Consider the following 12,480-nt stretch of genomic DNA (forward strand, 5'->3'; position numbering starts at 1 on the left):
TACTTAAACGACTTAAATGCACCTATTTACCTGTGCACCAACTAGTACTCTAAAGCGTTAAAAGAAACCTACAGCTATATTCAGTCGCCCATTTTCTCTTATTCCCAATTGCAAAGACCTACGAGCTTCTTACTTAATATCACAACGCGTAACATCTCTACAGAGAGTACAAAATGAAAGGGTGCCTACTCCTAGTAATATTACAGGATAAACCTATCGAACAATGGATCTGGTTTTAATAAATTTTATTACAAAGTTCTTTGAGGTCGATGTGTAGAACTAGTCAGAACTGCACTCTCAGCTCTCGTACGGATGAATCTTTAACTTCATCAGCTTTTACAGTAGGTTCGCCCGAGTCGCTCCGAGCATCGGACAGAAAACGCAAGTCAGTTGGCCAATCCATTAAAACCATTTCATTGGAGTTTTGCTGCGTAATGTCTATAACTCGGCTGACTTGCATTACATCGGTGATATTTCAGGTAGCATATGCTGAACATTTACGATACCCGTTCCTTTTTTACATTATCCCCTTCGCGAGCGTTCTGAAACGAAAAAAAAATAAACGGAAGGACCCCCGTACCTGTGGTATAAAGCGTCTGAAACTGCGTCTCTTTTTCTCTCTCACTTTAATCTGACATGAAAACAGGAAAATCTCTTCTTCCCCTGTAGGGTCGCCGTCATCGGTACTGTTGTCGGTGATCTCGGCGATCTAAAGAACACCCCCTCGTTGTCTGCCAAGTGCAGGGTCTAAAACGCAGGTATCGTAACTACGGCCTTTCGTTTAAAATCGCTGGATAATGGCCGCTGCCGTTTCGGATTGACGGCCACTCCTTTTGTAAGAACGTCAGGGCTGCACGCCCGTGCAAACATGCTTCTATTCTTTCGTTCGTTCTCGCTCGATCCTGTCATCGAATTGTCTGCCCGACAGTGTTTCGCGTGCACGTTTGCTCGTCAGTCTCGCCACTTTACAAGCAATAACCAAAAGCGCGCGAGACAGGTTTATGACTGTGCGCGGCGGTCCTTAGGTTTTCGCATTACGCCCGACTGACAGCTGCGGTCGGGTATCCCTGATGCGTACGAACTTTACGATTCGTAGACCACTCGATTAAAGCCGATTGCATGAGAAGGAAAAGAAACTATTCAACGTATTTGCCTTACGCGTTATCGATAACATCGCGCGGGCCTTCCTTAAAGAAGACTATACCGATCGACATGCGCGATATATTCGGCCACTTTGCCTTACACATCGGAATTATTCACCCCCGGCACAGTACGTGTGTGTTATCTTAAATTTCCACGGCGCGCAACTTCTGACTTTATCGAGATTCCAGGAAAAATCCAATGACCCGTATCTAACGTGACATACGTAACCGTAGCCGTGTGCACCGAAGAGTTTCGCAGACTGCCAACTGATTGTCGGTCGATAATGGTATAAAAAACATCACGGGAATCTAAAATAGAACTCTAGAGCCGTCGCTCCACATATAGACGGGCGCATGCACCAGGCGTCAAACAGAAACTCCCACAGTTCTTTATAAGCGACACTATTTTTGGTCCGGTCATCCTGGAAATAATAGACGACGCCGCTATTCCCGAGTAAAGCAACACATGCTGTAATTTACATGCACGCTCTCGTTGCTGCCGGACGGTACTTCGAATCGCGGCTCCGACTGTTATAAATAAGTGGCGAACATTTACTCTGCGCCGCGCCGATGTTACGATGTCTGACTTTAGGGAAGTCGGTGCGTTACACCGTCGCATTCTTAACTTCCTCCCGATTAAATTGCGCACCCGCTACGCAGCGCGTTCAGAGTCATAATTGAAGCGATTAGTCAATACGCCTGCATTCAGAATAGAATTACGGGAAGGTCGGTCTATTTCCGGGTCAGAAATACGAACAACGACCCCAGAGGGTGTAATGAATTGCTCGCAATCGGCTAGGCAAATAGCGGCACACGCGCGTCTCCTACTTGTCGCTAGAATACGTTCCGCCCTATTGCTCGGGCAACTTTGCAATGGATTTCCACTCCGCGGGTATTTACGCTAATTAACAAGTTCCTGGCTATTTACAAGATAGATATCCGCTGGCCTCACGCAGTGCTTGTCGGCATTAAAGAACAATCCGTAAAGGAGAGGGCTGTATTTCCCTGCGGAGAGGGGTGCGCGTTTTCAGAAGGCAGGAATTGCAGACAAACTAGGCACTCGAGCTTGCGGCACGAGGGGAACAGAGATAGAATAAGTAGGTTAACGAAATGGTCGTTCGCAAGCTTGAGATACCACCACCAATTTCAGTGGCCCTCAACTCGATTCGAAGTTTCTCGTTGCCGGTAGGATCCCCATGGTAGAATGCGCCACGAAGCGACAACAATTTTCCAGTCGGTTGTTCCTCCTCCGTGCCGCCACGCATGCATGCACAAAATGTACTTTGTACGTAAGCCTCGGAAACGGAAGATCTCTGCCTCTTAGAAACGTCTACGAGCTGCGCTGGAATATCGCTTCCAGCGTCGAGGAGCAGCGGAAAGGAAGAAAGAATTATCGGGAGCCATAGGTGAGGACGGAATCTGCCTGGTTAGTAAATAAGAGAAAGGCCATCGTCAGTGAATTCTTAGCAGTCCGTTTCACTTCGATGTTAATTCCATTACTGTCAACGCCTAGCTGAACCGCGAGGAACCTTTCGCGCCTTTCATTCACGACCCCTGCACTCTTAGAAACATAGGAAGTAAATAGGAGGACTCCATTAAGAGCAAGTTGTTGAGATGACCGACAGAAGTTTATTCTTTTGGTGAAACGAAGAACAATATTATAATTTGACAGTTGCGGACAAAATTTTACCGCAGCATGGCTACTGTTACAAAGAGGGGTTTATAGGCGTGAAATCAGGGGAAACGGATTGGCCTGATGAACGTTTTTAGTTTGAAACTGCCTTAAGGTCGTGAGTACAGCTCAACAATGAAATTGATTCCATGGCCCCTTTGACTCTTGAACCTCATTGTAACGTTGCTGTGTCCTGGACCACCCTCAAGGATGCTGGCATATGCGCCGTTACCATTGGTCTTCTGGTCGAGAGCTTGAAGCAGGGTGATGCGGTCGAATTCCGAAATGCTGAACGATTTTTCCACGACAACCACCCTCATCCAGGAAGAATTCTTGATTACACTTTGCCTTAGGACAAGCCTGTCTCCGGGCAGCCTGTACCCGACAACCAAATCGTGAGAACTATCTTTGTTGCTCTGGCTCCCGAAAGTCTCTAGAGGAGACGAGCCCACTTGTGCAGATAGGACAGTAACGGTCACTATTGCCAGGTAAAATAGCAGCTTCGGCGCCGACATGATTGACTCTCGTATATGACACGCACAAACTTGAAATTCGCGTTAACACTTGCAGTACAGCCGACTGAGTTATGACATAAAGCTTTCTGCTCTGCCGCTTAAGTAGCTCCATCAATCGGCTTATCAGGCCACTTATCATTAAATGTTTGTGCTATGTACTCTAATGACTCATTCTGGAGTGATTCATTCTAGGGACACGTGCTTGTAGATGAAGATGTTTCCACCTTGAGTCTGTTATGCGATATTATCTATTGATTATCATAAATCATCGCGATAAAGAGCTGATTTCCAGAAGGGATGAAACGCGTTTCGGTTTTAAAGGAACCAGGTATTAGACCAGGTTTTGAATGCATTTTACTTACAGAACACTATGTGTTAACAGGTTTAAAGAAATTGAAATGCAAACCTGAAAAGCATGACTCTTGAACCGGCTACACACATTTTGGTAGACCTGCCCCTAGCGCACTCACGTGTTCCGGTAAACCTATCAGTATTCACAGTTTTATCGGCTGGCCATGACAGTGACAGGAGACGTATGAGCAATAGTAAGCTTGTTGTTGATTCCAAAAAAGTGTTGTAAACGTGAAACGAAACGAAGTATATGGTGAAAATAATACACGCTCCGCCTGTGCAGGCATACCTGACAGGTTTACCTTAACGTGTGTAGCCGGCTTCACGTACTGAAACTGAGTCAAGGGCGCAGCTTCATTGTACACGTGGGGGTGGATTTTAGGGAACGGTAAATTTTGGGGAGCGACAAATTTTAGACGAAAGAAATTAAAAAAGCTTTAAACACAACTGCTTGCGGCAACATTAAAAACAATTTTTTTTCACGTAGTGAATTAGCAATAATTCATATTTTACGTTGCCATATTGAATTAATTCTAAAATTGTCTCGGTTCCTTTAAATTAAAATATTTGATGATATCTCGCGTGAAAACGTATTTTACTTGTAGAAAATTGAAGATCCTCGTAACATCCCCCCGTTGCAAGAAATCTTAAGGTGCAAATCCACGATAAGACAAAAATATCATGTGTCACGCGAGACTTTAATCTCAGGAGACAATTATGTCATAATTTTATTATTTTGTAACTTCTTTGTCATTAATTTCAGGAAATTGGATTTTCATGAGACAAGTTTCATGATATATTTTCGAAAATCTTATCTCTCGCGACTGCTTCTATTATTTACATTCAGTTGTTGCTGCGATTTTTGTCTCGCGATAGAAAAATCTCGTGTAAATTCTCATCGTGGATTCGCATCTTTAAAGTTGCAGTTAATCTCTCGTGCGGTGAAATGACACTCCATATAACAGTATCTTTCTCCTTAATTAATGAAATAACTAAGGAAAGGAGCATTTAACAGGTTTCTTCATTCATTCATAAATAATTACGCTAAACTTCAGGTGCAGCCTGCAATTTATTTATCAAGTTTACATGCGAATGAACTTTTCTTTCATTCCAGCCATTCTTCGCACCACACATCTCGTTTTATTTTACGTATAAAACACTTTTTTGTAGTTAATAATAAGCCTTCTACCGCTAAAACGTCGCCTGTCGATGACGTGATCAGTCGATAAAACTGTGAATACTGACAGGTTTACCGGAGCGTGGGTGTGCAGCCGGCTTTAGAAACGTCTACGTAGAACTGTGCTGGAACAATTCTTCCAGCTTCGAGGAGGAGCAGAAAGGAACGAAAGAAAGAATTATCGGGAGCCATAGGTGGGAACGAACCTGTCCGACTAAGCAGTACATACGAGAAATCCATCAGTGAATTCCTAGCAATGCGTTCCTCGAGTCACTTCGATGTTAATTCCATTATTATTAACGCCTAGCTCAACCGCGGCTACCCTTTTCTGCCTCCCCCTATTGGTCCCCGCACTCTTGAGACTTAGAGACTAGGAGAACTCCATTAAGAACACGTTATTGTGATAATTAACAGAATTTTATTCTTGTGATAAAACAAAGAATAATGTTATAATTTGACAGTTGCAGAAATAATTTAGCCGGAGCATGACTCCTGTTACAAACAGGGGGTTACAGTCGTGAAGTCAAGGGAAACAGATTGGCCTGGTCAAAGTTTTTAGTTTAAAACTGCCTTAAGGTCGTGCGTACAGCTCGACAATGAAGTTGATTCCATGGCCCCTTTGACTCTTGAACCTCATTGTAACGTTGTTGTATCCTGGACCACCCTTAAGAATGGTGGCATCTGCACCGTTACCATTGGTCTTCTGGTCGAGAGCTTGAATCAGGGTGATGCGGTCGTATCTCGAGGTGTTGAACGATTGTTCTACGACAACCACCTTCATCCAGGAAGAAGTCTTGATTACACTTTGCCTTAGCACAAGCCTGTCCCCGGGCAGCCTGTATCCAACGATCAGGTTATGAGACTTATTTGTACTGTTCTGGCCCCAGTAAAACGCTTGAGGAGACGAGTCCACTTGTATAAATAGGACAGCAACAGTCGCTATCGCCAAGTAAAACAGCAGCTTCGGTGCCGACATGTTTGACGGTCGTATGTGACACGCACAAATTTGAAATTCACGTTTATAAGACAGCAGTACAGCCGACTGAGTTTTGAGACAAAGCTCTCCGCTCTGCCGCTTAAATAGCTCCGCCGAACGGCTTATCAGTTCACTTATCACTATATGTTTGTACCAGTCTACTGACTCGTTCTGGAAAGATTTATTCTAGGAACACGTGCTTGTAGATGAAGATATTTCCACCTTGAGTATGTTGTGCGATATTATCTATTGATTATCATTCGCATTAAATCGTCCGATTTCCCGAAGGGATTAAACGCGTTTCGGTTTAAAGGAATCAGGTATTAGATGCATTCATCCTGAATTCATTTTACTTATAGAACAATACCTATGAACAGGTATCAAGAAATCGAGATGCAAACCCAAAGAGCATGTCTCTTAGTCATTGTTATATTTTCAATTTGGGTTGCGCACCAGTTGTGTGCCTGTGTACGTGCGTGTACGATGAAGCTCTTAAGTCGCTTCTGACTCATTTTCAGTAACGTAATTAAGCATATATAGATATTCCTGATACCTTGGGGAAACATTTTTATCACATCAGTACTCGCGTATTTCGGAGTAGGTACCTACGTATTCTGTACTCGCCGCTATAGACGTTAGATTCTTTTCTGAGGAATGTAACAGGCATAATAATTCGTTGAGCCAATCCATACACCGATATCTTTCCAGATGCAGACGATAATCATTATATCCAACGTTAGACTACCGTGTGTAAGGTGTTTGGCCTCAATCTCGTAATAGACGGCGATCTCTATAATTCATGAGCAACCCAACTCTATCTAATGCTGCATCCTGCTGTGTGTACTCTGTTCGTCGCCCACACATGCTCGCACACACCCTCGGATTCTATGCACCTTCGATAGGTTACGTTCGCAAACTCTCGATAGGAAGCCTTTGAAAGCATCCGCGTAACGTGTTGCCGGATAGTTTAACTTGTATACGTCTAAAATACCGCGAAAATAATTTAAATAGTTAATCACGTAGACGTGAAATAACTGTATACCTCGGGGAGGTATTTTGCCATGAACGATTGATCACTTCTGGGTTAAAGATGTTGTCGCTCCTACATATTTCGCGCACATAATACGGAGTGTCGATGGATTTCTTTATAAATATTTGCACTCCTCTTGACGTCTTCTGTGCACAGCTGTTGGGATCTTAATCGTTATTCTGGGCCTCTTCAACCTTTTGTTAAAAGCTTTAGCAAATCGCAAGGTCTTCTTCTTAGCGCCCTACATTACGAGCTCCACCGATCGCAAGAGCTGAAGCTGCTTTGTCAAGGTCGTGTAGCTTGTTTGATCAGATGCTTGTTAACCGTGTGAGCATCCAATATGTTACCTCGTGTATGCACTTGGGCCCTGCACCGAGAGTAGATTCACTCGGATCATTAAGTCAATGGCTGGATACACTGGTGACAGAATATGGGTTGTAACAGCTATGAAATACATTCGCAGAAGGAAGTTACGTTGGAACTGCTGTTTAGCTATTACTTCTTCGAAATATTCGTTTTAATCTATACCTGCTGTGGCAAGAATCCTCTTCACGCGTTCATACAAATATATCCTACTAAAGGTAGCGTAGAATACACTTATCTGCTTTGGCTGATGTGTCCGATGGTTCGACGCAACTCAATAAACGATGAATGCTTCGTTTCGGTGGTACCACATACATGGACGTTTCTATTTAAGGGGTTACTTACCGTCAAGAGGTAGAAAAGGAATCGATTCTTTGGGAATTTATTTCAGAAAGTAAGTTTCTTAAAGTTAGATAGTTTACGCTGGGATTGGTCCCCTTAAAAGAAAAAAAAATGAAAAATTGAAAGAGTTAATAGCGTTTGAAAGAAAAAGTAAGTTTTTTCCTTAGACAAATTTTTTCATATTATTCTTTATATCGACGAAGAATGTATTATAAATAAAAACTAAAATTAAAATTTTAGGTCCAGTACCAGCGTAAATTATTTAACTTTAAAAAAATTTTCTTCTTTTTGCAATCAGATGGCTGTGACAGGTGCTACACCTGCCGCCAACATCGTCGAAGAAGTTTACAATAATTAATAAATAATAAGAAGGATCTACATAAAAAAATATTTTCTGCAAGTTTACAGATGCCTCCTTATATCCCAAAAGAGTTTAATCCAATCTGACCCACAGTTTTTTAAAAAAAAAATTATTTTCGAGGGCTGTTACAGGGGAATCCCCTCTTAAGAAGCTCTCGTGTGTCTAGTCGATACATCTTCAGGTTTCTAAATGCAGGTGTGCATATTCCACATGCACGGTCATGGAAGTCATACTTTCAGGTGCAATCCCCAACCCGTTGTACATTCACGTGCATACAAACACGGGAACGAGTATCCAGCTAGAGTGCTCCGACTTCACCTTACTACCTACAGACGATGGTGTAGGATGCAAGTGCGCTCGCATTATTCATTCGGCGGACAAACCTTGACTACGGGGCTACTCGATCTCTGGCACCTGTCTCGAGCATACTGGACATAAGGTATCAGCTGTAGGACGCTTTCGCCATTAATTACCTGGCAGTGTAGTTCGGAAATCCGAGGCAAGGCTCGACTTCAATCGTCCTAACGAGCTATTTGGTAATACCAAGGCGGGGGTTGATTCCGTTTTCCTAGCCGCTCGAATTGCCTTCCTCTTAGACGCGGTATCTGGCGGTCGCGACAAATTTTCCGTCGGTCAATCGGGGGCACGAAACGGAATCAAACGGTGGTACATATGCCGTGGCGTATCGTCGACTAATTAATACGTTTCAGTGAAATTTAATTGGATTATGTTAAGAAGGATGAGTCCGGTCCGTGGCTCATGGAATCGATAATGGGAAACAGCGGGGAATTCCAGTAGAGTAACGTTAATTATAAATCACTTTGTGGAGAGGGGAATGGAAAAATCGCAAGGGAGTGAGGCCAAAGAAGAGATAAAGGAGTAACGAGCGTTGAGGTCACCTGTTAGGACAATTAGGCGAACATAAAAGTTCCATTGCAATTCTGTAGCCCCCTGACCATCCCTAAGAGTCAGACTGACAGCTACTAGTTTCCTCCATTACTCAAAGTCGACCAAATCTCTAGCAGAATTAACATATATCGAACTCACGTTGGAGCGGCGTAAGTTGGGCGAACGATAACATGCTTACAACTTTTCAAGCGGTTATTTTTATCGATTGCTCAAACAGAAATGTCTGAATGTATATACTTTACCGCGCAAGCTGTTTGAGTAGCAAGATACTTAGCGCAAAAGGAAGATAACTGCAGGAAGGCTGTCCTCTTTCTTCGAAAGGTACTTCAAGCAAGATTACTTTAATCTCGTAGCATTTTAAGAACAATGCGACTTCAATCGATAATAATTGCACAACAAGATCTTCGTTGATATAGTACCAGATTCCTGGAGCACCGTCACGCTTTATCAACATTATTTCTGGAAAATATTTTAAAGACTCATCGTCGCGCTGCTAATCAAATGCAGAAAGTTGCTGGTCAATAAGCTTATTCCGAATCGACCTGTCGCGTCATGAATATTTGCTATTGGTCGGCGATGCATTATGAAGAGAAACTCCGCTGCATTGAGCCGCGATAGTTTTGGTTTATGGTATTCTGATCGTCCCTGCAGAATTGAATGTGGCAGTTACACGATCCGTACATTTGTACATGTAATTTGCATTTGTCGCGATACGATAAGGTTAAATAGCCACCCGCGTCAACCACAATCCCGACATTCTATATATTCAAACGATCCACCAGTATTATTACGTTCGACCGTGCTAACTTCCCCACTGTTGCAACGCTTCCCTCAACTTTTTCCCTTGTTCACCAGCAAGTATATCATTTCACGGATTAATTTACTCGAAACCAGTAAATTAATCGAACCTTCCGACGAAACTCACCAGCAACTTCTCATGCCCATCGCAATAAAAGCGCGAGTTATGGCACGATACGAAATCGAAATTCTAGATAGGTTCGTGGCGCAACGGGGCTGATTGTGAGTTGCCAGCTAATCCGCAGAAAGCTCAGGGCTGCAACGACGTCGATGCGCTTCCAGGAGGGCGAGGTGTGCGGCCGTAAAGTCGTCGAACGACGTCCTGGCGGCCCTTTCCCTGCGCGGGTAATCCTCGTAGATTGGCGCGGTTGCAATAATTCGTTTCGTATCGGCCTCGCGGGGCCACCGCCGGGGGTGTTAAACTACCGATATTTTTTTTTCCTCGAGAAACGCCCGGCTCCGATTTGTTGCATGCCTCACCTGTCGTGCATCCTATCTTGCGGGCATCGGGCAGTAGCCCCCCGAACAGTCCCTTTATGCGCCGGCACCTTTATGCATCGTTAAAACAGCCGGCCGCGCCGCGGCAGTAGTAAAACCGCAGTGAATCGATGTATCGTTGCGGCGACGATGCTCAGACGTGGCAAGAGGTGAATGAGAAGCAGAGAAATGAGAAAATCGGTGGGCTAGCCGAAGGCTCGACGTTCAAGCACCGAGCTTGACGTTAATGGACCTCGTGTCACGGAAATATTGGAATCCACGTCGAAGTTCGGTGAGATTCGGTGGGAATATATTTTAAACGTCTGTTGGGGGATATTTCGGGCAAATTGGCGCGAGCAGCTCCAGAGATTATTACGGTAAACAGAACTTTTCGCCTGCCGGGGCAGACGCGGCGTAACGAAGGAAAAGATTCTCTTTGCAGGGAGAGCTAGACATCAACGACTTAATTAAGATCTACCTACTGCCATCTATCCTCCTACAAAATTTTCGCTGTCCACTCTTCCGGAAGACATGACACAGACGGGCAAGAAACGGGGAGACAAACACGGAATAGCCATGAACGCCGAAGGCCGGAAGGTGCTGCGAGGTAGCGTAAACAATTCCCAGCACAATTAGGAAACGTTTGTCCGTCTGTGTTTATCGAAGGATCCGTAACTAGCTTAGGTAACACCTATCCATTTGCTACCCGGCAACGGAGCTTCGAATCGGCCATGCGAATAATCTACAGATGGGTTATTACGCCCTGCGAAAAGGAACTCTGCCGAGGCATTCGCAGACGGCCGATTGATATTTAGCTCCTCCACCGCGCGACTTTTCATCGAGCACGTTACACAATATAATCCTCTATCACCTGCAGCGTTATCGTTGCGAACAGCTCGTACCGTGAGTCATCCTTATCGCTTATCGTTTCGTAATTCGAGAAATATTTCGTCCACCTTTCAGAGCTACCCGGGAAAGGAGTTAATCGAGTAAAGATCTAGCGAGAAACATCCGATTCAACGGATCAGCGAACGTGCGTCCTTCAACGTTAGTAAAAATTGGATTTGGATCACTTGCGGCTAAACGGCCGGCGTGCGGTGTAAAGCGGGGTATTCTTCATTTCCCGTGATCGGCGAAGAGCAGGATTGCTGCTCCTGGGCAGGCTGCCCGGCAGATTATACGATTACAAGTTATGTCAGCGAAAATGGAGTTATTGGTGCACAGAGTACGAGCATACGCCCATGGAAGAACTTGCCCTGACGTACGCTAATTTGATATTGGATAACCGCTCCCGTCGCCGCGCCGGCGCGAGCCGGGACGGGCCTCCGAAGGTGTACACGCACACGTTTAGCCGGGCTCTTCTTCGAAAAGTGCATTAATGTACGGAAAAAGAATGATGACGGACGTTCGCTCCAGTTGCCCGACGCACCTTGCTGATAAAAACGAGAACCCCGCCGGCAGAGATACCATATTTTCTTGATAACATTCAACATAATCCGCGGCATGTAGAGCTCATTAACGATTCAGTTATTCCGCGGGAATTACCATTGCAAATTGAATTAATATTTCTGGTATACCATGAATATCATACTGGCGATAAACATGTGCCGATGCGAAGCGTAAAAATATAAGATTTACGAAGGCACTTCCGATACCAACACTGAATCGATACCTGAACAGAGGTCCGCCGCTGCAGCAAAGGAGGGAAACAAAGGGAATCGATTTGAAACGAAGTTTTCATACAGTTGTTCGTGTCTTCTTCACCTGTTCTTCGCGGAAATTTGTTCCACTCAACGTGAAAGATAAATGACACAGATTTGATTACAAACTGTTTTTCCTCTGCCGGTAGGAAAAAAAAAGGATGATTCCTCGCCAGTCCCAGGACTAACAAGAGCTTCGCATGCGATGGAGTCGTAACTCTTTTAATATTTCATGGGAAATATCTGTCATTACGTTAATCTGTTCCCTTGTCGCAAACATCCCTTCCCTCCCAGTTTTATCACGGGAAGATGAGAATAGTTTTTCAAAGGGACCGTGGATGCCTATTCCCGTGACATTGTATAAAGGCTGTGCGGTGGAGAAAAAAAACTTAATTTAGCTCAACGTGCTCGTTTCCGATAGGTGTACGTGTATGCATGTGGGTCGACATGCGGGTAATCGTTCTACCTTTCCACTCCCTGTGGATACAAATTTTTGAGAAAATCCTCGCTGGCTGCTCGACTCGTTTTATAATCTGCAGACGTTGTAGGGGACCGCCATTATCTCCGGGGCGGAAAAAATAGTTAATGGTAGCAAAAAATTCGCGAACCAGGCGAGACAGGAAGGAAGGAAGGAAGGAAGGAAGGAAGGAAGGAGGAAAGAAAGCCA

At 44.4% G+C, this 12,480-nt stretch overlaps 1 protein-coding gene and 1 pseudogene across 1 annotated transcript; both read right to left on the reverse strand.

The window, feature by feature from the left end:
* Nucleotides 1–2,748: 2,748 nt before the first annotated feature.
* LOC143372989 (putative salivary secreted peptide) lies at nucleotides 2,749–3,409 on the reverse strand. The gene has a single exon (XM_076819705.1). The coding sequence runs from the start codon at nucleotides 3,327–3,329 to the stop codon at nucleotides 2,925–2,927; it is 405 nt and encodes a 134-aa protein (XP_076675820.1). The 5' UTR covers nucleotides 3,330–3,409; the 3' UTR covers nucleotides 2,749–2,924.
* Nucleotides 3,410–5,252: 1,843 nt separating this feature from the next.
* LOC143372911 (putative salivary secreted peptide pseudogene) lies at nucleotides 5,253–5,919 on the reverse strand (annotated as a pseudogene).
* Between the last annotated feature and the right edge of the window lie 6,561 nt (nucleotides 5,920–12,480).

The sequence above is a fragment of the Andrena cerasifolii genome, chromosome 9 (genome assembly GCF_050908995.1).
Source record: "Andrena cerasifolii isolate SP2316 chromosome 9, iyAndCera1_principal, whole genome shotgun sequence".
In the NCBI taxonomy this organism is placed as follows: domain Eukaryota; kingdom Metazoa; phylum Arthropoda; class Insecta; order Hymenoptera; family Andrenidae; genus Andrena; species Andrena cerasifolii.

Excerpts from the sequence above, each read along its gene's own strand:
- LOC143372989 (XM_076819705.1), bottom strand. The coding sequence starts at position 3,329 with ATGTCGGCGCCGAAGCTGCTATTTTACCTGGCAATAGTGACCGTTACT.